General features: G+C 35.6%; 1 protein-coding gene across 7 annotated transcripts in view; it reads right to left on the reverse strand.

Annotated features, from left to right (window-relative positions):
* Ocrl (Oculocerebrorenal syndrome of Lowe) overlaps window positions 1-26,290 on the reverse strand; it is a 231,832-nt gene that overhangs the window by 5,695 nt on the left and 199,847 nt on the right. For all 7 annotated transcript variants that reach the window (XM_067090753.1, XM_067090757.1, XM_067090751.1 and 4 more), the window contains 6 exons: window positions 20,268-20,403; window positions 15,935-16,114; window positions 15,691-15,787; window positions 10,196-10,333; window positions 2,641-2,738; window positions 1,848-1,996 (listed from right to left, as the gene is read on the reverse strand). In XM_067090753.1, coding sequence (XP_066946854.1) covers window positions 1,848-1,996; window positions 2,641-2,738; window positions 10,196-10,333; window positions 15,691-15,787; window positions 15,935-16,114; window positions 20,268-20,403 — 798 coding nt within the window. The remainder of the gene's footprint in view (window positions 1-1,847; window positions 1,997-2,640; window positions 2,739-10,195; window positions 10,334-15,690; window positions 15,788-15,934; window positions 16,115-20,267; window positions 20,404-26,290) is intronic.

Raw genomic sequence — 26,290 nt, forward strand, 5'->3', positions numbered from 1 at the left:
AAATCGCAGCTAACTGAAAATCGTGGATTTTTGGCAATTTTTGGTCGATTTTCAAGGCTTATCAGAGCTGAAAGGTGCCGATTTTCAGTTATTGGCGTCTCTGTTAGGTATGTATTGGCGCCAATAACCAATTATTGGTGCCAATAAGTGGAAATCAGTGATTTTCGGCACCGAAAATTCCCGATTTTTGTCGCTAGACAAGTGCCGTAAAACCAGATCATCATTAACTGAGCCCACTGTTAACTGGGACCTGCCTGTATAGAAATATGGGTTTTCTTTTTTTTTACTTCAATCTATCGAACTACCACTGACGCAAAAGTAAAAGCTATACGATGGAGAGGCGAGGTTCATTTAAACAATACAGCTTAATTTGCTCAAAACTTGAACATCCTTGATTTGTACTACTGAAAAACTAAAACACTTCGATGTTATTTTCAGCATTAAGATACACCATTTAAATTAACTCTAACTACCTATGAGATAAAGTAAACTCCACAAGTGAGCAAAAGTATAGCAATAACTTCTCTCACTACCCTCCCCACTGTTACTCATTAGTAAATCAGAAATCTCTGCCTTTGATTTTACACATCAACATTCTCTGAACAATTCCATTTGTTCCCACAAATACTAATACAGTAGCTCAATAAAACTCAAGTTTTTAAGCTCTCATAGGGCTGGCCAGAGGGAGTCATTCACAAATGAGGAGTAACACTGCAATGGGGGAAAAGTTAAAAAGAACAGTCAACTGAGAAAAGTTAAAAGTAGAATGGGCAAAACAAATACAACAGAAATGTACAAAAATGCAAACAAAAAATTTAGTGCCTTTAGGGGTGGCTATTATATAATAAACTGTTGAGGTACAAGATATATAAATCATATACTGTCCAGATCTAATAATATGATCACTGCTGAGAGAGAAGCAATATCTGCAGTTGAAGGAGAAAGAATAAGAACCTAACTTTATATAAGTTACTTTGCCAAAGGTGATTTAATTTACATAAAACATCTCTACTACCCATCCACAGTGAGCCATAGCTGTGTTCACTCACCATTTACAAAGACAGCTTGCAGGATGATGCTGGGAAAGGTAACTTTTGCATGGGGATGGCAGGGATATTCAAAAGGCTCTACGCACATTTCAACAATGTGGCTACACATGTTTTGTGTATTGTATTTTTACAGGTAATGCTTTCAGTACAATAATAGGAGTACTGATGATGAACTTGGTCTGTATGGGTGATGTACATTTAATAAGATGAAGTCCTGATGGCCTTGAGTGCAAAAGGATTGCCTCAAAAACTGAATACTGTACCTTAGTCGCAGAATTAAAAAAAAAACTTGAGACAAGCTCTTAATTGTGTGAACTACTATCATCAAAGTTCAATTCTTACCCTATACTGATAAAAATGATCTTCAAAGGACATTTCTCAGCCGCAATAAAAAAAATAAATGCTTCTATAGAATCCTATTAAAAACTCATGGCAATGTGACATGAATACTATTTTGAGGTAGAACCTGGAGGATTGCCTGGGGTAAAGAAAAAATGTATCCCCTAATACCTATGCTATGAGGAAAACTGCCTAATTTCTTCTTCCCAAGTGTAAGTAACAGGTGATATACACACACACAAAGTAAAGGAAAAATATAACAACAGATTCTTTTAACTAATACGGCCAGGCAGCTCACAAAAGATCTTGAATCTGGTTAGGGACAAAAGACCTTGAATCTTGGTAGGGAAAGATGTTATAATCCGTACTTAATATCTGTGCTTACACTAATAAACACATACTGAACATTAAAAATTTCCACATCAGTCACCCAAAATAGCAATAAAACACATCACTTACCTAATTTCAATAAGTTCCTTTTGAAGACCTGGATATGTAAAAAGACCCTCAACCTGCAGTGCATGTGAATGAAGATGATCTACCAAATACCACAACTCCTTTGGTACTGCGTACGGCATTTCACTCAGGTCCTTCGGTTGTTTGCTTTCCTGTTTGACAACATTGTGTATGCAATTAAATGTAGTAATAGTGTTTTGATATGTCATAACAAAAACCAGAATCTCCTTTGTACAAGTTACAATCATCACCGAATCAATGAAGATTAGTGTATTTCATGGCTTATAAGGCCTGCCCCCCCTCCCCCTCTCTCTCTTTCAGGTAATTTTATACACTTAACCTACAAATTAGGTTTATGTTTTCCTTTTACAAGTTCAAGCCCTCATAAATTCACTGTCAACGTCAGAGTTTACCATCAGAGGCGGAAGAGGAGGGGAGCATTATAAGCTGCTTTTGTTTTCTATTGCAAATTACAGTAGGGTTTAAAAGATTTTTCCTGCTGTACTAGCTGCACATGCTGTTCGATGTTTTTCTGCCATCTGTTTTTCTTTAACATTCCTTTCTAAAACTGGGGATCTTATATGTCCTCAAGTCTTCTACACCATCAAAAATGGTAGTGCTTCAACTTAATTAACAGATGCTTTGGGAGTCTGACTTTCTGATAAATAACAGTCTGTCAAGTAACACAGACCTTGTATTATAGCCTGCTATTCTACATAATTCCTAATGTAACTACAAATGTCTGTTAAGTTGAGGTGTTCTTTTGGAAAAGATAATGACATTAACATTCGCTTACCAAATCTATCAGCCTTGCCATGGGAACTTCTTTAAATGGCTTGTTCATATGAACAAGGGCATTAATGGATGATCCAAAACAACTCCTCTCATAATCACCTGCAAAAAGAATATGAATTTTAAAAATGATATACAGTGGACCCCTGCCTATTCGTGGTTCCACATTCACAGCTTCACCTACTCACGGATTTCTCTGTAGAACATATATACTCATTCACAGAAAATTTGCCTATTCACGGTACTTTTCATAGAGTTGAGTTGAATTGAGGTGAATATAGAATTTAGGCCAAAGGCCAAGCACTGGGACCAATAAGGTAATTCAGTGCTGAAACGTAAATTAATTGTAAGAAGGTTTGAAAGGTGTGACAGGAGGAAAACCTCTCAGTTGCACTATGAATCAATTATTAGGAGAGGGTGGAAAGTGAGATGGAAGAAAAAGAATATGAAAGAAGGTACAGTAAGAGGAATGAAACGGGTTGCAGCTACGGGGTGAAGGGATGCTGCAAAGAACCTTAAGTAATGCCTACAGAGCATCGCGTGAGGTGCATTAAGGGCGCTAACCTCCTACGGGGTATTTTTCACAGAGAAATATTCACAGATTACTGTATTTTCATCATATAATTTTTGTGACTAAATGCACTTTTTGTGATAAAATTATTAACATATTCAGGTATAAGCCTTTTTAGAGGGTTTCTGGTGTTCTGAACTATCAAACTTGGCAGTTATAAGCATTTTTAGAGGAGTTTTAAGCATTCGCGGATTTGAGCTACTCGCAAGGGTAGTGGTAAGCATCCACCGCAAATCCCGGAGGTCAACTGTAATATCAATTTAACCTATTACAGTAACATTAATGAACATTGCAAGTATGTTCCTCTTTGCCAACTTAATTCCTTTTTCAGGCAACAAAAAAAGTATGAAAAGGACTGAGAATTACAAGGGGGTTTTAACCTCAAGAAACAAATTCTTAACAATAATGATCACCTAGTATGAGAAATGTAGGAATTCACATCCAGATAAGGCATCTGGATCAAATTTACTCCATTACAACAGACTCAAAAAACCATTCAGTATACAAAACCTAAACTCTTCAGTAAAAACCTATCACTTACATTAGCCCACATTCGTGAAAAGTGAATCATGAAATTCAGGTTACCAAAAAAATGCATACACTGTGGCACTTTCAGCTATTCATTGCTTAAAACAATGAAAAGATAAGAGGAGGAGTGATTGAAGAGCAATAGATAAAGATGAAGTACAGGGATCTACAGGTGAAACTGGGAGAATTCCCCTGTAGTTGCCCCAAGAAGTAATAGTTAGAAATGCTAGACAGCAAAATGGAAGAAAGGAAGCGTGAATGGGTGTAGCTAAGGTCCAAAGGGACACTGCAAATACTATAGTAATGCCTATAGTGAACTACATTAGGTGAAAGGTGCACTGATGGCACCGACACCCTACAAGGAGCCCATATTCTTGGTCTTCATACAGCCTAGACACTTCAATCTCAATCCTAAAGAGAGAGAGCCTTGGCAGGCTGGATAACTAAACAATGCAAGCAGCCCAAGGCATCCTTGGGCAATTTAGGGGGGAGAAAATAGCACTATGTGGAGGCAAATAACATCTGCTTAACATGTTCTGAATTGTGTTATCAAGAATCACAGTGACTAAAATGAGGAAACGATCTGCCTACCTACAAGGGAAGCAGGTATCAAGAATTTCACCTCTACCACAGATTCCAATGGGGTAAACCCTAGTCATGTTTTTGTTGACCACAACCACACTGGCCTTGGGAAGATTACAACCATCTTCCACTTCCCTATGACCATGAAAAAGCTGACACCAGCATTTCTCCTACAGGACAAAAAGGGGAAGAATTCTGATTAAGTAATCAACTTATTAATATACTGCCAACCATTACTTTACCACATGTCTCCAAGTTCAATAAAAGACATCTCTCTCAGTTAGGGTTGCCTTCCAAAAAAAACTAGCCCTTTTTTTCTAAACAAAAACGGTTTTTTGCGAAAAAAAATAGCCTGCAAAAAAAGGGCCCCCCCAAATTTTTTTAACATTTATTCACATTCTGTTGCTTCCTGAACTACAAAAAAATGGCCAGCTGTGCTTATATTATGCTTAGAGCTTGGGTAACAAGGAAATTTAACACTCGAAAGAAAAATCTGTTAGTGTGAAAAATAAAACTACGGAAAGTAAGGAAACTAATGGTATCTCAGCCATCACCCACTTGAGATTACAAGTGTTTTGGGTACATAACTACATTTATATCATTAGAATTTCAATATTTCACATTTGAACACTGGAATTTTCAATTATCAAACAAGTTTTACTGTTATTTTTTAATCATATCTTGAAACCATGAGGTACTGGGGTCAATTATTTCCATTTCAATCCATTTGAACAGGGAGAGAGTTATGAAAACTGTATGACTGGTTTCATGATGTTGCCTTGTAATATGTATATCATCCCATAGTTTTGATAAATTTACTCTTCTATTTATCATGTATTATGTGTAATACTAATAACTTGAAATATCGTATGTAGCACATAGTGTCAGATCTCAAAAGAGTTAGTGATTTAGATAATCCAACAGAGTAATTTAGAATTAATAATATCATTCTTGATAATAGCATAGTAGCGGGAGAGAGAGAGATTCGAGTTTTAGACCTGATGTGCCATCTGTCATCAGTTCAGATAAGAGAGTGCTTTGTTTTGAGTTACGCAATTACAGGTTGGTAATAACAATTGCTGATCCATTCTGGAAACCAACTCGGGTTTTTCGCTTTGTTTTTAAAACATGCCAGCCATAATTAGCCTGTTGCAATCTGTTTGATCGTGTAAAGATTTCTGTAAAAGCTTTGTTCCGTGTTCTGTACGAGAAGACAAGTGCTTTTGCAATGTTACATGTATTCCATACGATTTTCTGGTAAAAACATGTACCTTTTGAGAGATATGAACAAGTATTGCACTAAAGCACAAGGCAATTGCGTCATGTTTAAGACTGCATTGCTTTGATCAAGTATTGTCCCAACTGCGTTAAAAACATTTGGCTTCCTTCTCCTAGAACCTCTTGCATCTCGTCGCCAAAATGCCTTAGTGACGTCATATGACTGTTTTAATTTTCTACTGGAATCCTCAGATCTATTCATTCTGATTTTCAAAACCAATCAGTTTGGTTCTCTCTCTCTCTCTCTCTCTCTCTCTCTCTCTCTCTCTCTCTCTCTCTCTCTCTCTCTCTCTCTAATTAAAAGAGAGAAATTATTAACAGAAAGTGTTAGTGTGGTCATTGGTATTAGCCTTGGCTTCTGAGATCTGAATTTAGTAAAACTGTTTAATCGTAACGCTGCCCAAATAAAAAGTGTTCTGTGAATCTAAAGCAAATGCAAATGATTTTACAAAGGTTTTCACAAGCTTGTGTAAGATAAAGTGAATTTTACTTATTATTACCATGGTATAAGGTGTGCTAAAATAATTTTTGCCTAAGTGAAATTATTATTGATAAATCTTTTGTGTATTTTGTGCGTTCTTATGTTTGCAATCTCTTGCTTTTTCACATTTTATATATTTGTGATTTAACATTTATTTACTTAGCATTTTAAATATTTCTTGATAATTTAACGCTGCATACTTGATTTAATTTTCATTTATTAAGATTTTCTTTTCCAATCTTGAGTAATTCTTTATAGTTTAAACTTTCCCTGATTAACTTAATTTCTTGATAAATTAAAGTTTTGTGACTTAGATTTGTTTAATAATTTAACTCAAGAATTAATTAAACTTTGTGTTGTTTTCAATAGTAAATTTTTCAGATTGTGAATTCTAATTATAAATTTTGAATTTAACAAATTTTTGTATATAATGTTTTTTAAAAAACTGTTTCATTTATTGACCACCAGTGAATAGGATTAATTGTGTGTGCATAAGGCAAAGTGATAAACATGTTTTGTTCCTTTAGTTTTGCTGAAGTGAATTAAGACCAGGGAAACAAAGTTGTTTGATGGAGTGATGCCCTTTTACTCTAGTATATTTATTGTTTAATTGTTGATACCTCACATAAATCTTGATAAACTTGAGTTTGATTTTTCATGTGTTTAATGAGCTGCTTTAGGGATCACTGTTACCTTAAGAGTACTCAGTCGTAATTCTTACTGTTATGAGAGCTCAGATATCTGGCTGAAGTGAGGTAAATTTTTTGAATTTTGTGATTAGGTGTGTAATAACTGGGTACTTGGTATGCTTCATGACACTGGTAACAGTTCCTTATAAGTATGTATGATACAAGGCATACACGTGTTCAGTATCAAACATGTTCAACTGAAACTTGTATCATACATGTATCAGATTCAGAGGTATGAAAAATGTATGATTGGCAACAGTTCCTTAAAATTATGTATGGTACATGTTCAACTGAAACTTGCATCATACTCGTATCAGTAAACTCTGTTCCAGAACTTAAGTAAATGTGCATAGCATAGCAGTGGGGAGTTGTTGTGCTTGGAGAGTGGGTGAAAGGTTACTGTGCTCATTATAACAGGTGATATATGATATGGTGAAAGATATCAAAATCCTAGTGGTATTCCGTGTACATTTATTAAAAATGTGGGCTTTACTCATTGTTTAAAAACATGCCATGTTTATTATATATGGTTTTGATTTTGTGACAGATGAATAAATAAGGCAAGCTTTATGTGAAAATGAAGTCTAGACATACTAAACAACGAAAAAATAGGACAGTGATCAGTATTTACTTGGCAGTGACAATTGCCTTTAAACTTTACTATCTTTTTGTTTGTTTTGATTACTAATGTCAGTGAATATTATGAAGTTTTTTCCTGGTAAATGAACAAAAGAACTAGCCTATATCTGCATGGCTACTGCATGCCATATTTTTGGTGGTGGTACAAAAGTTTCCCTTGATGAAAACTAATAAAACGTAGGCTACGGCCTATGGTAGGCTACCAGTAAGCTACAGTAGCCCATGGTAGGTAGCCATATATTTTTACCCCGAGAATGACAATAAAAAAACCCAATAATTAATGTCCATGTGATGTTTCATTACAGTTGGTTGCAGTTTAGCGTAACCGCTCAGACTAAACTTAGACAATCCTATAAAGAAAATTTTTCTACCTCATATACACAGCACTAAAAGAGAAGAAAAATCATATTAAAATAGCAAGAAAATATCCTTATGTCAATGATTCCTCTAATTCCTCTAATCTAGAAGGAAGGTGTGTCTTAAATAACATCATACATCTATAGTAACTATAAGTAAGGTCTTCAAAAATGGAGAAATTGGATGCAAGGAAAAAAAAACACACAAAGACATACACACACACACAAAAACATGGTTTTTCCTGAAAAAAAAAAACACGAAATGAAAAAAATATATACTTTTTTTCACAACCCTGCTCTCAGTAGTACATCCTGGGAAGACCTAGAAAGAGAAACAGCTTAGGTACTCACTTGGAAATTTGGATAACTGAAGGGAAAAGCATATCACTCTGCCCAGGCATTTAAAATAATCTTTGTTTCTAAAAGGTGAAGGGTGTCAAGTTTGGTTGTGGTAACCCAAGCTCCATCCTTACTATCGGTTCAGCTGCCAGGGGCAGGCTTCCAGTCTCTTCATTCCGGGAAAGATAATTGCAGAAAGTACTGAACTTAAGAACTAGCTCTAGAAAAGTTTAATCACAAGACCATTAAAATCTTACTGCATCCAAGAGGTTGATGACTTCATGGTGTATGTGCATAAACTCTCATTCACCAAGAATGATTCAAGACACTGATCAGATCATATTCTTTAAATGTCCAGGACACTTGCTCCCTTAAGAAACATGACAAGACTAACCTCTGCAGTGTTTTAGTTAGTTTAGTTAGGAGGTTTCTGCATCTGCAGTGAGCTAGGCCACCCAAAAGTTCAATCAGTGTAGCCACAAGTTAATGTAGGAGCTCTTCCCTCACTGAAGTATACCTTAGTTATACCTTAGTTTAACTAAGATTAACAGCTCTCCTCGAGAGGGCTGGCCCATAGGATTAGATTTATTTTATGTGGCTAAGAACCAATTGGTTACCTAGTAACGGGACCTACAGCTTATTGTGGAATCCAAACCACATTATAACAAGAAATGAATTTCTATCACCAGAAATAAATTTCTCTAATTCTTTATTGGCCGGTAGGAGAATTGAACGCTGGCCCAGCAGAGTGCTAGCCAAGAATGACACCAACCCGTCCAATGAGGAACTATTTCTGAAACTTTACTGGGAATGTCTCCCCTACATTGAAAGAGGCCTAGTCAAAGCATTTCTTAATTAGTCACAGACGCATATTAGAAAAGATCCAAGTTATTCTATAGTTAACCTTTGCTAACTACACATGCTCAGAGGAAGAAAGATGCAGGGTCCTGTTGTGTGCAGGCCAGGTAAGAGGATTCTTGGTGCAATAGGAGTACTGCAATGGGATTATACAAGAAATTTCATCTGTGTTTCTACCTGAGGTCGCCAATGTTTGGAAGACACAAGGTCATTCCTAGAGCTGAGCTATATTCCCAGCTAGGGATGACTGTGACTGGGTCAAACTCCAGGATGAGGATCTTAGGAAAGACTCCTAGCTCTACAGCCTGTGCCCCATAGCAGAATTTACAAATGAATTCTGGTCCTACTGTCAGTCTTACCACAGAAGGGTAAAGGCTTGAGGATCTGACCTAAAGCAGCCTGAACAAGAAGTTCCACAAAACGTGACACCAATGTTCCCTTCAGATATCGTCCGGGAGACTGACTGGCAATGGAAGTGTTGTCCCAAGTGAAGCTGTGAAGATATTAAGTAGTTTAACAATACCACTAAGCTGACTGATTTAGCTGTCACAGGGCTGACCATTACACCCCAAACCACTTGTAACACAAATGTCCTGACAAAACCCATCAGGAATAAGGCTGGAAATCCACCCATATTAGGTTAGCCCTTAATTGTTTAATATACAAAGCAGGCAACTGCAATGTCAAGCATTTAGTATATGATAGATGGGGTTATGACGAGAAAAAAAAAAGTCTTTAAATACTGCTTTTTAATTAGAACTCCTCAATCATTTAGTCAGTTTCCTAATCCCAGCCCTACTAATCTCAAAGCCTCATTTCCAGACTACAAAAACATTACAAAAATGACTGACAGGTATCTAAGGTTCCAGATGGCATAAGTGTTGTGAGCCTCCTTTTCTTTTTCTGTCTGTTAGACAAAAAGACTGTCAAGTCTGGGGAAATTCAAAGACCACAAATGTAGGTATATACTATTGATGGGTTTGTATGAAAAACTAGTTTTGCCATAAATAGAAATCTTATCCACAAAGCTGGATTATGAAGGTTTTTCTTCTTTATGCTTACTTTTTAATCCTACAAACTACTAGTTTTCAATTAATGAATAATTCTGAGCCATGAAAAAATCAAGATGATGATATATCTTAGCATAACATGAACTTGTCGCTGTGCATTACTTTCTTTACAAAAGTCATTTTAACATCAAGCAGCAATGAACTCCAAATTCTAAAACATGTCAATACCTGTTATAGTAATGAAGAGATCCTTTCCACCATCCAAATGTAACACTAAAATGTCATAAAGTTTGTCATGGCCTGAATTTAAATGGGCTGCTGTTCTTTTATCCACAAGTACCTCAAGAACAACATCACACTTATCCCCTGAAAAAAAATAAAACTATCAGCAGTCAAAGGTTTGAGATACATGATTTTGTAGCCACGTACAGTAGGGTCACTGAGAAGATATTTAATTCCAAGTACCTCTATTCCAAATTTCTCATAGAGCATTAAAAACAGTGAAAGATCAAAATGAAGAAAAACTGATGCACATAGTCATTATTTAGGAAATAAACGCTACCCAGGGAACTTACAAAACATCTTTTATGTTTTGACCCTCCTTATTCAACAAAGCATCGCAAACCTGAAAGCACTTACTCAACTATGTAATTTCCATTTTTCAAAAAAGTGCATGTCACCTGGTGCTTTGAAGGCATTGCTAAAGGTGTTTGCAGCATCCCTTCGGGCCCTTTTACTTTACCTCCATTCCTATTCCTTTTTAAATCTTGCTGTCAAAACTCTATTAACTATTATTCTTAGTGCTTCAACTGTGAGATTTCTCCCAATCCACCTTTAGATACAAGTACTTCACCTCCTTTATTTTCTAGATCTCTTTATTTTGCTGTCCAACCATTCCAATTCCCTCTTTTCATTATCTTGAAAACTGAAAGGCCTTAAGTGCCCCAGTGCTTGGCTAGACAACCTCAATTTCATAAATCAAACTATGGGGAGCACCGATGCCATAAGGGCCCAATATAAAGTAAATGACTGTTTCTACCTAATGATTTAAGAGATTTGCTTCAAATTTTTACCACTTATTCTACAACTAATATAATGAAAATTCTTTAACGTAATTTATTTGTTTCTACCTCGTAATTGAAGGAATTTGCTTCAAATTTTTACCACTTATTCTACAACTAATAACGAAAATTCTCTCAAGGGGAAATTTATAAAGTTGACTTCTAAGTTAATTTTTTTTGCAGTTGAAAAAAATCATGACATCACTTTTCAAAAATTTGCAAAAAAAAAATTTGCACTCGAAAATTATTTTCCCAACAACAAAATAAAGATATACAGGTAGCGTTATACTACACTCGGTAAAAGTTTCATTGAATTTGATTCAGTTTTCTTGGAGAAATATGCATTTAGTTTTGAAAAAAGTTTTGAGAAACAGTGAAACACAAATATTTTTGCACTTTCAAGAATTCCAAATCAGGACATCTTGAGCGAGTTATTCCTATATCATTATAACTCGTTTTACGCTAACGCTAGACAGAATGGGATATTTTAGTGGGTAACAAGTATTTTTGTAAAAATTTTTTGACACTTTTACATGCTTTTTTAAAATTTGTCATTCACAGTGCTGTACAAGCGAAGAACAAAATTGTCCATGAACCAATCTATACTTTTTAATAATGCTCCCAGCCCGAGAAGAACCCTAAAAGAGTTCAGAGGTCTGGTTAAACAAATCATTTATAACTAACTAAATTAGCAATAATGCTTCAAGCTATGTTTTTACACATAAAATAGTCCAAAACAGTGAATAACTCACTTGCACCCATCCAGAATTAGTCATACAGATTTTCTTTTACAACCTGTCGTTCACAGTGCTGTACAAGCGATGAACAAAATTGTCAATAAACCAATCTAAATTTTTTTTAGCATTAACGCTTCACGATATATTTATTTAGACATACGACAGTAGAAAACTGTTAATAACTAAAATTCAATAATTCCTCGAAATTCAGTGGTTGGCGCTCCCCTTAAATCAAAGCTGCACAAAAGCATGACAATTAACCCTTTAACGCCGAAGCCCTATTTACAAAAACGTCTCCCATATGCCGGCGTTGGTGAGTTAGCGCTGAAGCGGAAAAAAGTTTTTTCAAAAAATCACAGCACGCTTAGTTTTTAAGATTAAGAGTTCATTTTGGCTCATTTTTTTGTCATTGCCTGAAGTTTAGTATGCAACCATCAGAAATGAAAAAATATCATTATCATATATAAATATTGGAATATATGACAGCGAAAAAAAAAACTCGTATATAATTATATACAAATCGCGCTGTAAGCAAAACGGTTAAAGCTAATGAGTTAATTTTTTTTTAGTTGTATTGTACACTAAATTGCGATGATTTTGGTATATAACAAATTTTAAAATGATCAAAGCAACACAGAAAATATTATCACAAAATGATGCATGAATTCGTAACGCGGAGACGTAAAAAAATTTTTTTTTCAAAAATTCACCATAAATCGAAATATTGTGCTAGAGACTTCCCGTTTCTTGAAAAATGAAGCTAATTGATTGAATATTACTAGACTGTAAGTGTTTTAGCTTACAATTGCAGTTTTTGACCATTTCAGTCGAGTTAAAGTTGACCGAAAGTCAAATTTTTTCTATTTATCGTGATTTATATGGAAATATTTCAAAACTGATAAAAGCTAAAACCATGAGTTATTTTTTGTTGTATTGTACATGAAATTGCACACATATTCATATATAAAACTTTATGTAACGACTAATATAAAGCAGTGCAAATATTACAACAACGAGACGAAAGAATTTCTGAGATGATCGGCTGAGTTATCGCGCAGGCGTAAGGAAAGTGTTTTTTTTTTAAATTCACCATAAATCGAAATATTGTGCTAGAGACTTCCAATTTATTGCAAAATGAAGTTAAACGATTGAATATTACTAGAATGTAAGAGTTTTAGCTTACAATTGCGTTTTTTACCATTTCGGTCGAGTTAAAGTTGACGAAGCTTGAAATTTTGGCAGTTATCGTGATTTATATGAAAATATTTCAAAACTGATAAAAGCTACAACCATGAGCTATTTTCTGTTGTATTCTACATGAAATTGCGCACATTTTCATATATAAAAGTTTATGTAACGACTAATGTAAAACGCTGCAAACATTACGACAACATGGCGAAAGAATTTCTGAGATGTTCGGCCGAGTTACCTCGGCGCAGGCGTAAGGAAAAAATTTTTTTTTCAGAAATTCACCATAAATCGAAATATTGTGCTAGAGACTTCCCGTTTGTTGCAAAATGAAGGTACATGATTGAATATTACTAGAATGTAAGAGTTTTAGCTTATAATTGCGTTTTTGACCATTTCAGTCGAGTTAAAGTTGACCGAAAGCTTGAAATTTTGGCAGTTATCGTGATTTATATGAAAATATTTCAAAACTGATAAAAGCTACAACCATGAGTTATTTTCTGTTGTATTCTATATGAAATTGGGCACATTTCCATATATAAAACTTTATGTAACGACTAATATAAAACAGTGCAAACATTACGACAACGTGTGAAAGAATTTCTGGCGCGGACGTAAAGAAAAAGTTTTTCAGAAATTCACCATAAATCGAAATATTGTGCTAGAGACTTCCAATTGGTTGCAAAATGAAGGTAAATGATTGAATATTACTAGATCGTAAGAGTTTTAGCTTAAAATTGCGTTTTTTTACCATTTCGGTTGAGTCAAAGTTGACCGAAGGTTGAAATTTTGGCAGTTATCGTGGTTTATATGAAAATATTTCCAAACTGATAAAAGCTACAACCATGGGTTGTATTTTGCTGTATTGTACATGAAATTGCACACATTTTCATATATAAAACTTTATGTAACGGCTAATATAGAACAGTGCAAAAATTACGACAAAATGACGAAAGAATTTATGACATTTTCGGCCGAGTTACCGCCCGTGCGTAAGAAAAAAGTTTTTTCAAAAATTCACCATAAATCGAAATATTGTGCTAGAGACTTCCAATTTGTTGCAAAATGAAGGTACATGATTGAATATTACTAGAATGTAAGAGTTTTAGCTTACAATTGCGTTTTTCGACCATTTCGGTCGAGTCAAAGTTGACCGAAGGTTGAAATTTTTTGCATTCGACGTACGGTACGTCCACTCGGCACCCAACAGACAATTTTAGTCGACGTATGATACATCCAATAGGCGTTTAAGGGTTAAGAGCAAGGTCATAAAAATACCCAGAAGTAGGCAAAATAATAAAGACCTCATATATTACAAGAAAGCAAAAGTAAAATTCTTCATTTTTATTAAAAATAACTGCTTTAAAACTTATCATATCAAGGAAATAACTTGAAAACTTTCAAGTAAGACAGCCTCAGTAAAGGAATTTCCTCACTTTTAATTAAAGTTCCTACTGCTAGCTTTAAGATACTGGGGTTTTTACATTTAATAGGCAGGGAAGGAGATACCTTGTATGGAAGTTCCACCTGCAGTGTGTCCTGAATCAACTACTGCAGATGATACTACAGATTCTTCACGTGTCTAATTTTTATTCTTTACCCTTGGTCTTGCCTCAAGTTGCCATTTGGCTTCAGCTTACCCTCGCTCAAATTTTCACCTAACATTTATAACAAATCCATTAGACATGCTCTATGACAGCCTAGAAATATGAGTAGGTAGTCTTGTTAATTACTTCACAATAATAATGATATTTCAACAAATACAATAGCTTCCCCAGTGCTATTTCGGCTATTCTTATTCTTCCCCTCTCCCAAGTGACAAGCCATACATGCAATTTCTCAATATTCAATGCAACTTCTTTAAAAGGGCAAAAACACATTATGGTTTGCTTTCATTGTGCACACAAAATTTACATTATGGACAGACTACTAATAATTTTTTGCCATTTTCATGAACAATGGCATGGCCAGCCCTATGACTGAGTACTTGATTAAAAAGGTCGTCTTGGAATTTTTATTTGGATACAAGTGCTTATATTTTCATTTATGTACTAATTATTTCTAATCTTGTAATATCAGCATTTTATTTTATTTTCACCATATGTTCATAAATTCTCCTTTTTCTTCACCATACTTCAATCTTTTCAATTTAACCAAGCTCTTCATATTCAACATGATGCCTATTTTATTCACATCTATGGTGTTTTTACCTAACTCTGGTATCATCTGTATAAACTTTACACCACATTTCATGATTTCCCTAACTTGTGATCATTCAATATTGCATTTTCATTGTAACAGATCTGGGCTGGGCCTCTGAGATTCAAAAGTACACTTGCCTTTAGCATTTCAATGAGATTCAAGTCAAACAACAATAGCAATTCTTATACCAAGCCTGAGCCACATCTGCATTACCTTGCTGAAATAATCATAAGGATTTTGTTTTAAATGAATGAAAATTGCAGCAAGACAAGTTAAAAGAAATTGGACAGCAAGAGTGAAAAAGATTAAACTGATAAAAATTAAAAATCTTCAAGCACCATTGTAGGAAGCCGATGGGACACTGCAAAAATCTCTGTTACTAAATGCCATATGATGTAAAGGCACACTGCATGCACTGACCCCACCCAGAAGTTAGAATACAATTAAATGTAAACTAAATCAATTACACAAAAATCTCCAGACTTATTTTACTGATAAAGTACTAAACATGACCAAAAATCATTAGAAAGCTTACCAGGCATCATAAAGTTGATATATGGTCGAATAGAAAGCCATGGCTTGCAATAAGACGTATCATTCAATTTTTTGATGAATTCAAACTGCACAGGAACCTGGAATATTTTTCTATTAACAACTTACAGGAATAGGAATTAATTACTTCAAGTAAATTCTCAATCACAATTGACCTGCTGTAAACCTGTATTCTAGCTCTACTTCAATGTGACATTTCACAAATAGTAAATTAAAATACTGCATACCTGTCCAGTATTTGCAATGGTGAGGTATTTTGTCTGAGGATGTAAGAACTTCACTGGCTCAAGAATAACTTCTGTAGTATCTACTGTTACTTGTGGCAAGAATTCATTCTCAAGTTTATCTAATTTCTTCATTACCTCTTCATAATTACGACGATAGCGTCGTGTGTCAATTACCTTGATCTGAAAAAATATAATAATTTGAAAGCCAAATTACCTTCTTCAAAACAAACCCATTAACGAACTTACATTGCTGCCAAATTTTAAATTCCAGCACAAATTGGATTTTGTAAGTAAATATTACACATTTTTTGCCTTATTTCATGTCAACTGTATTTTAGTGGATATCCATGTTCCATCCAACTACTAAGAATTGGTATCTGTAATATTTTCATGACTACCATGAACATCAGTGCATATTCTGTATTTCCCGTAACACTGTGTGATATGGTGTATTAAGTTTGTGCATCATGATGCAGCTTTTATTACATATAATTTTTGTGAAGTGTTTCATTTGCTGTAAATATGCCAAGTTTTACAGGTAAAGTCTGCCATGTCCTTCATTCCACTGGGATCATCTTTCCTCAATTCCACTAGGATGATCTTTCCTTATTGTATAACATACTAAATCCAGTATTGCCCACCCGCTCTCAACTGCATAACTTACCAGGCTTGGTAAATGACCAGAGGTTGTGTTATGGGAGTACATGTAAGTAGTACTTTAACGCAAGGAGAGACAGGATTCTACAACTTAAGTTACTGCTGCTTCTTTGTTGAATTCTTCACTAGTAGTTAGTTTGGAAATGTTGCCTGATCTTAGAATTAAGGAGCATTACCTGCTCTACTAAGTGACTGGATGCTCTCTCATTGCTGGCTGCTTACATACCTGTCACTAGTCCATTTTTACCAGTAAACGGACGACCCCTAGATGATGGTCGCTTATGTGAGTGACCACTTGTCACTATTCTTAATGTTGACACTTTCTGCAGCTAACCAGGCTTATGTTTACCAATGTTGGACATGAGGATAAAATAGGACCCTTGTCCTGAGTTAATCCTTGATATAATGCTAAAGATACACTGACAATCAGTAAGTTTTACAAGGACTACTGTCCTCACCATAAGGAGAAATAACTTATCAAAACTTCTACATGGACAAAATATTTACATCAGGTTCCTGCTTGATCTCGTGATAACTTCAATCTGGTTTGCTGTGGTTATGCTGCCCATCTGCTGCTTACTGAGGGGGTGTTAATCTTGGATGTGCATCATGATGGTACATTAGTCAGGGAAACTAATAATAATCAAGATTTATCTCTTGGACCAAGGGAAAGCCAAATAATTGATGGTCTTGATCCACACTCAGGATTAACACCCCCCAATAAGCATCAGATGGGCAGCATAACCACAACAAACCACACTGGTCAAATTGTTAGGAGATCAAGCAGGAACCTGATACAAATACAAGTATTTTGTCCACGTAGAAGTTTTGATTTAGTTATTCCCCTCTGACGATGAAAACAGCAGTCCTCATAAAGCTTACAAATTTTCAGTGTATCTTTGGCAATACTTTAAATCAAGAATTACACTCAAGATAAGGGTCTTATGTTATGTTCATGTCTTGTTACCTGCAGAAAGTGTCAACATTAACAGCAATGGAAAGTGGTCACTTACATAAGCAACCATCATCTAGGGAGTGTCCATTTACTGGCAAAAACAGGCTGGTGACAGGTAAGTAAGCAGCCAGCAATGAGAAAGCATCCAATTTTTTCCAATTCATATTTCTATAGAACAAAGCTACTGACGAGCTCATTTGACAAGTCTTAAGTTTGATGCAATGTAGTATATAGCAATATAATTTAGTATGTAGCCATGTACAGTAATCACTTTTTTTATTCCATCTGGTAGCTGACTACTTATGTCATTTAATGCCAATGTACAGAGAGTCCTACAGAGTTAGGAATACTTCCCTGTGGAACTCCATTTGGAAGTTATGTACAGTATATGCCATACAAGTTGTGCATTTACCATTTTCTCTAACAATCTGCATGTGTAACTTGTTACGGAAATTGGTCTGTAATTGTTTACATTACTTACGTCTTTTCCTGATCTGATGTAGGTAGGAATAATTATGGCATTACAACAATCTTCAGGGAACAAATATCTGAGCCATAAATGATTATAAAACTGTAAAATATAATATAATTTAACTAATGGTCCTAGATGTTTGAAAATTTCAATACAAATGTTATACCTCCCAGGAGCTGCTCTGTTATAATTTGCAAGGGTGTAATGTAAGTCTTCCATACTAAACTTTCAATTTAATATTCTTCTGTCATTTCAAAATCTTAGTGGGTTTAGCTCAGTTTTAGCTTTTATTTTATGAAAATATTCCTTTTAAGGAAAGAGATTTAAAGAAATCACAATTACACAAACCATCTACCTTCCTCATTAGGAAGGAGATGCAATTCCACTTCAGCTACAGCTCTTCAATTGGACAATAAACTAATAGAACTCAAGAACTTCCCATAATTTTGTACGAGCAAGCCTTGGCTATAGCAGACTACTTAATACCAATTTCCTAACAAATTGCTTATAAAAATATATATCATATGCAAAGGAGAGAGAACACGAAACAAAATATATGGTTACAGTTTAAATAATTTCAATACATGACCCTACTCACATATAATCATCATCAGTACCTAAATAGAAATATAAAGTTCATAATAAAATGCTGGTGTAAAACAGTGGTTATTATGGTTATGGACAGATAGACAAAGCTCCAAAATGTTTCAGTTTACATCTCTTCATTCCACAATTGTAAGCCTTCAAAAGATAATGTACTTACTTTATATTGCACTGACTCCTACTTTAATCAATATTTAGTTTTACCATGTCATTTATTTAAGAAAACTATAAAAACTACATTAAAAATACTATGCAGTGGGAAATGGCAAAGTGATAGGCAGAGCAAGGTTTCCAGAAAAAGCCCAATATTTAACATTTTTTTTTTTTTACACAAAATAAGACAGTTTTGAAGTGTAGTTTCCACTTAACACTGAAATGGGCAATACAGTATTAAGTCAGTCAGGAATAGTAGGATTAAGCGGACTTCAATTGTTTTTACGTGATCATCTTATAGATAGTACACTGTATTTATAAACATATCTTTCTCAGTATACTGTACAGCAGTAGCTTTTACATTATTTATTATAGCATCTGTATATATGAGTTAATCATTCTTAACAAAGAGCTCATACCCTAAGTTGAGAAATTATTCTTAAAGAAAAGAACCAAAAATTTGTACTGAAGAGTAGTCAACAAATTTTGCCTGACACAGCTCTGAAAATTAACTTCCTTAAATCTGATCTTCACATACATGAATGTGGTATTCATTACCAAATTAAAATCCTGGCAATGATTTAATTACAGATTCACTCATATGAAACAAAAATGGTACCAGAGCAAAACCATATAAGCACAGATAAAACGCTGCATTTTGATGTGAGGACCAGTGGGTGCCTTGGAAGATAGACACACATTATGCCAGTTATCTTAAATTACAGGTTCAAACAGATGAAAATCAGTCACATTTGTATCAGATAGGCCTGACACTCTTACAGTATTATTACATTAAACAATATAAGAATTGTATTTTTCAAGATAGACATATTCAATATGTACTGAAATTATATGTCCATTAATCTGAGGTGATGCAGCACTTGGATACTATGCTACTTTGGATATATTATCAAGTACACATTTGTTGCTTTACACACTGTTCACCTACCTCACAGTGCTTGGGCACCTAGGTTGCTAACATATACTGTCACTAAGTGCTCCACTGGATCCAACAGATCCCTGCAAAATTCTAGGAATCATAACTTCAGGCTTCCCACCTGGATTGCAATTAGGTCTCTTCTTTGACTTTTGAGTGTGTGATGAGACAAAGCAAGTTTTTATACAGATTTTTTCTTTCTACAAGCCCTATCTGCATCCCCTCATTCCCACTGTATCACATTCAAATTACTGGTACATTAAACAATGAGGACAGTCACTATCTACTCATGGGTCAAAGGCATACACAGCTGAACAGTTTTTCACTAATTTGCTTCTTTCTACAAGATCTAAGAATATACATGTCTGGGAAGATTTTGGCTTTGATTGCAAGTTCTATATGATTAATAGATTTGTACGTAAAAAATCTTGTTTTACCAACAACTTTGTCCCCAAGGTTTTCAGATAGACGAGGTTCTTTTTTATGCAAAAATGGCTGAACAACACAAAATTCTCTAATTCGCATGCAGACAAACATGACATGCACTCATACTTACCCCAGCTACAAATAAAGCACTGACTGGCTTGTGATCACTTATCTTCAATGACGGATGTGACCTGTACACACGTTGCTTAATAGTATCCCCAAACCATAAAATTCGATCACACCATGCAGGGTCTCTTGCCTTTTCACTGGAAAATACAGTACATTGAAATTCGAAGTTAATGCTAGATACAACTCCCAATAAATAACAATAAATCAATCACATAAGGAACAAGTAGAATTCCTCATACTGTATTACAAATACTGTATATAAACACTTTTCAAAGTTTAACAGCCTTTAAATTCTATACAGAACTGCACAGAAGTGTGAGTTGGAATTCAGACCATGCAATTTTCATTTATCTTACAAATTATTCATAACAGGAGAAATAGTAACCTGACAGCTTCATAAAGCATCATACAAAATCAGATTTCAAAATTCTAATCCTTAAAATATTGTTTACATTAGACAGGTGAGCTCAGTATTTCTAACTTTTCAATTCTTATATTTCATAATCATTATGTACAAAAGTAAACCCAGTTCTCTTTAATCTCACAAATTACTGTACCCATAGCCTCATTTCTGTTTCATATGTGCGCTTTGGTACAGTAATGAAAATCATAATAATGGATAAGTTTTTCACTGCCCATACTGGATGGTACTTTACTGAGGAAAAGTATTTAAGCAAAGGTCATGGTTCATTTCAGAAATAAATCACGTTGTTGTTTAGTCAGCGTAATCTTTTCTAGTTTTCAAGTGTCATTGGTATTAATTTCTGGAAATTAGCTGTCACTGACAATTAACAAGCAACTAACTAGTCGTTTCAAGCTGGAGGTGACTGATCCGCTGCTAACTACTTTCTCAAAAATGTTTATCAATTGTGGTTACTAATATATTCATCGTTTTCAAGAGTAAGATTTTGGTTCTTGTGCTTAGATCACTGTTTTACCTTCTACTTATCTGATGACAATACCATTAACAACTAATGTTCTATATTCTATTATTTCTTGTAAATAATAGAACTAATTACCATTCTGGACTCAAATAAAACTGTATTCATGCATCCTGCACCATTCTAAAACAAAAATGACTGTATTTACAGCTTGTCAGGCAGCAACAATTTCACAGAGTACCTGGCAGCAGTAGCCAGGATTATCATTTAGCAGTTTCTGAGCCAGTACCATGACAATTCTAGGCCATATAATTAATTATACATACTGTGTATTTGTGTTTTATGTGCTACAGATGTATTTTTCATGAAAGTAAACTGGTCAATTGTAGATGCCTATCATACTGCTTTTTTTTCTCCTTTGTCATCACTTGAGGCAACAAATGTTAATAATGTATGTGTGCATGTTAAAACTCATTCTCTTTGTCTGGCTGTTTTTGAAGCTGAAGCCTGTGGATTTTCAGGTTAGTTAGCTACACTCTGAATCAATCTAAGTGGCAGAATGATGATGGATAATACTGTACTTTTTTGGGGGGCATTTTTTCACTACATTTGTAGTCATGAATCTTATCAAAAATACATCTCCTCATTCCTATATGGTTTAATCTTGATATATTAGCTATAAATAATGCCCTTTAATGAAACTCTTTGTTAATAAATTGATCAGACAAGAGATTAACTAATTAATAATCAGTAAGGTAGAAATTCATGGTTAAGTCAATTTCTATCTGGTATTCTCCTAATTTTACATTGGATTAAATCATATTAGAATTAATCATATACTTCACAGCTACTTGTTTTTGTACCTTTTTCACTCTATTTTTCTCTTTTTCCCCTAGGTGATATTGAGCTGGCTAGCTGAGAGCTCATTTCTCAGCAAAATGTTAAGCTACTGTATTCCTCTACTTAAGCCATTGGACTAAGTTTTCTTAATAAATCATAACTGACTAAGTTTTAGCAAAGTACTAAAAATATCTTGCTAGATGCAGACATTCATTAGTTCTGAAATTTTACAGAGGAATAATTACTTTTTACTTCAAAACTGTACTGGGTTTGACCTCATTATTTCTCACGCCTTGTGAGAGAAGCTATCAGAAAGAGAAGACACTTACTATATAACAATCCATTTATTATAATTTTTCACATCAACTGATCCCTAGACATGAAGTTAGTTCTCTTACCTTTTTTTCACACACAATATCAAGGGGCAATTTTGTTTTGGGAACTAACTATTACTTTCTGGAGCTTTATCTTTACTAGTCAGTAAACCCTTACTGATGAACTCAACTCACCCAATTTTCTCTGGGCTTAGGAATGGCTGTTGATAGGTAATTAACTCATTTTGAATTTTAAAACATACAGGCTACAAATTTTCATGACGACAGAAAAATCAGCACATACAGTGCATTCAGTATTCTCTGATATGTAGATGATGGCTGAGTGAATGGGAAAGTGCCATACCTAGAGTACGGGTTCCTACTTCAGACTGTCTGGCCAGATTTAGAAGGGACCTATTTCCTCTAAGTATTCCAAGGGGTGGTTGGTGACTTCGCCAACCTACTACCTATATTAGGTTAATGTAGGTAATGAAGTACATTTTTAAACAATACTTGAATTATGTTAAACAATTCAAGAATTATTTTCGTAAGATACATACTTTCACCTCAGTAATTTTGCTGATGAAAGTTTCCATGTAAACAATATAATTTATTACATTTTTATGTTGCAAAATTTAGTAAATCTAGTTGTTTTCCTAGAATACTTTTACAACTTCTGGAATAGAATTACACAGCTGAATACTGCACGGCCTTTTAAGCCACATACAGTAATTTGCACATACTGTACTATATTGTTGTAAATTCTGACAGAGAATTGCTTCAGTCACTCACTGGGTGATCAGATGATTCTCCCAACCTCAACTATCGTGCCCGGCAAGTTGGCCATTAGACATTTGGGATTATTCCTTCCTCCAGTGTTTCCAGAGCCATTCCTGAGACTGTTATCCCATTATATTCAAATAAGGAAGGGACCTATTTCCTCTACTTAGGTATTTCAAGGGGTGGTTGGTGACTTCACCCACCTACTACCTACATTAGGTTAATATAGGTACTTGAGTACATTTTTAAACAATACTTGAATTATGCTAAACAAATAAGGAAGTGATTCAAATAAGGAAGTGCTTGTTGTCAGGAGTCTCATCTGTTTATGAAGCAGACTGAAGTTTGACATTTTCAGCAACATTCACTGGTCTATTCATTTCACCCTGTGATCCATTCATAACCAAGAAGCTCTCTTCTGCTTTCCCCAAGATCTCTGCAACATAACCATAAGAGCCTAGAATCATGCATACAGGATTTCTTTGATGTCAGAGACAAGAGAATTACAGGAGAAACTGATTGGAGTCAATCAGCTTTTCTTGTCATGGCATGCAGAAGCAACCAACAACAAATAAAAACAAGTTTGGGATTCCAAGCCTAGAACAAGGGTAGGGTCCCACGACTGACAGATGCATCAGAGAAAAGAGCTAACTCTGCAATTTTCTTTGGCAGCTGTATCCTCCCAATTTTGGGTAATGTAAATGATGGATATGTTATGAAAATGGCATTTTCATAATAAAATTAAGTTTCATATATATTTACCAAGTAATTACATAATTATACTTTCCACTCGCATGGCAGTTAAAAATCTGAAGTTCGCGGTAGCGATTCATTTATCTATAGTGTAGGTAACTACCCCACCCTCTATCAGGGAACAATAAGTACAACGTTAACAGCGATCGTCACTACTTTTATGCTTAATGTCCATCAGGGGGGAGAGGGGAGGGCTCTGATCTTGTAATTACTTGGTAAGTATATATGAAACTTAATTTTATTATGAAAATACCATTTTCATATATGTAATTTACCAAGTAAATTACATAGCTGAATCCCACACTGATAGGTGGTGGGATAAATGGACATATTCTGTTGCAAAAACAATCAAATAAGAGGATGAATTTGCACCTTAAAAATCTGTTAGCATTGATAAAATGCTTGTTGTGACCTTACCTGGTAAGAGAGCCACAGTAGATGATTACTGCCTTGGTCTGTGCTCATCTTGACCTGTAGCGACTTAGCAAAAATTGCCCTTGCCCTGGGCACAGTACCCAACAAAAAATAGTTACCAACATCAAAAACAATAAAGATTAAAACCATCATACCACTACCACAGACTGGTGGGCACTCCAGGTATAAGTACCCCCAATCTCCCCCCAAAAAAACTCAACACTCAAAATTTCAAGGAGAAGGGCTTACGGATAGGAAGGGTTGCTTCCTATGCTTCCTCCCCCAATACCGAGCCAGTCACCGATAACGGACCTAAGTTACTGCAATTTTCATATGTCGTTTCAATTTCTTCAAGATAGTGCGAGACAAAAACGGAATTGCACTTCCAGTATGTCAACTAGAGGAGAGTTGAGAACAACATACTGTGCCTAAAGGCATACGAAGTGGCGACAGCTCTAATATCGTGTGCTTTCACCTTAAAGGAAGGTAGGACATCATCTTCTATTTGAGAGTGCACCTCAATGATCAGACTCCTAAGAAAAAATGACAGAGCATTCTTAGACAAGGGTTTCGAAGGGTTCTTGACGGAACACCAGAGGTTACTGGCAGGGCCTCTGATTCTCTTTGTCCTGTCTAAATAATACCTCAGTGCCCTCACTGAGCAAAGAACCCTTTCCTCCTCCTCTGGTCCTAGAATGTCCACAAGGTTTTTAACAGAGAACTTGCGTGGCCAAGGATTACACAGGGACTCGTCCTTAGCAAGGAAGCCAAGTACGAAGGTGCATACAGCATCTCCCTTCAAGAAACCGATGCCCTTGTCTACAACCTGCAACTCGCTTACTCTTTTGGCGGTTGCCAAGGCAACAACAAAACGAGTCTTCTTGGTTAAATTCTTGAGAGAAATGGTATGGAGAGGTTCGAAAGCAGGACCCGTGACACAGAGTTGTCCTTCACCTGTTTATAAGTCTCAAAAGACTTTATCAGACCCGTTAGGTCTTTATTGGAGGCCAAGTCTACACCTCTATGCTTGAAGACTGATCCCCAGCATGTAGTTGATAGTCGATGGAGAGAGTCCTTTTAGAAATCCTGAGAAAGAGAAGAAAGTCCGCTATTTGGCTTACAGTGGTTTTAGCAGACGAGATGTTATTGCTGCTGCAACATCTGTGGAAGTTAGCCCACTTGGCCAGGTAGACTCGGCTGGTAGACTTACGTCTACATCTAGAAATAGCTTCTGCAGCTTGCTTTGAAAAGCCCTTTGCTCCGACGAGTCTCCGGATAGTCTAAAGCCTGTCACACATAGAGTAGATAGTCCTTGATGGAACTCCCAAAGATGAGGCTGTTTGAGAAGTCTTGGACTTTGAGGCAGTAACCTTGGAGAGTTCACAAAAGGCTTGAGAAGGTCTGGGAACCATTCTGTGAGAGGCCAAAAGAGTGCTATCAGGGCCATCGATACGTTTCTGTGACTCCTCAAATTTGTTGAGAACCCCCCTCACCATGTTGAATGATGAAAAGTGTAGAGGTCCTGGTTCATCCAGTCTATCAGCATGGCATCTGTCGCTCATGCCTGAGGATCCAGGACGGGCAAACAAAACAGAAGACAATGGCAGACACTGGAGTGCAGGGTCCACTCTGTTGGAAGGACCTGATCCCGTCGACTTAATCCGTCAGTCAAGATGTTCATTTTCTGTGGATGAATCTGGTAATAAGTCTGACCTGATTCTGGCCTGCCCAAATTAGCAGCTCCTTCACTGTCTGAAAAAGGAAGAACAAGTGGGTTCTGCCCTGATTCTTGATATAGGAGAGAGCCATGGAGTTATTGGAATGTACCACCACGGTTCTGTTTGCTACTGCTTTGGCAGATAATTCCTTGGCATTTATATGCAGCTTCCTTTGATCCAGAGATCAAATGTCAGAAGCTTTCAGAGTGTCCAGAAGAGCTCCCACCCCTGGTCTGAGGGGTCTGCATAGAAGGAGAGGTTGGGGCTCGGAAGTAGTAGAGACTTTCCCTCTGAAAGCGTCTCCCTGGATGTCCACCACCAGAG

The sequence above is a fragment of the Macrobrachium rosenbergii genome, chromosome 47, assembly GCF_040412425.1.
Source record: "Macrobrachium rosenbergii isolate ZJJX-2024 chromosome 47, ASM4041242v1, whole genome shotgun sequence".
In the NCBI taxonomy this organism is placed as follows: Eukaryota; Metazoa; Arthropoda; class Malacostraca; order Decapoda; family Palaemonidae; genus Macrobrachium; species Macrobrachium rosenbergii.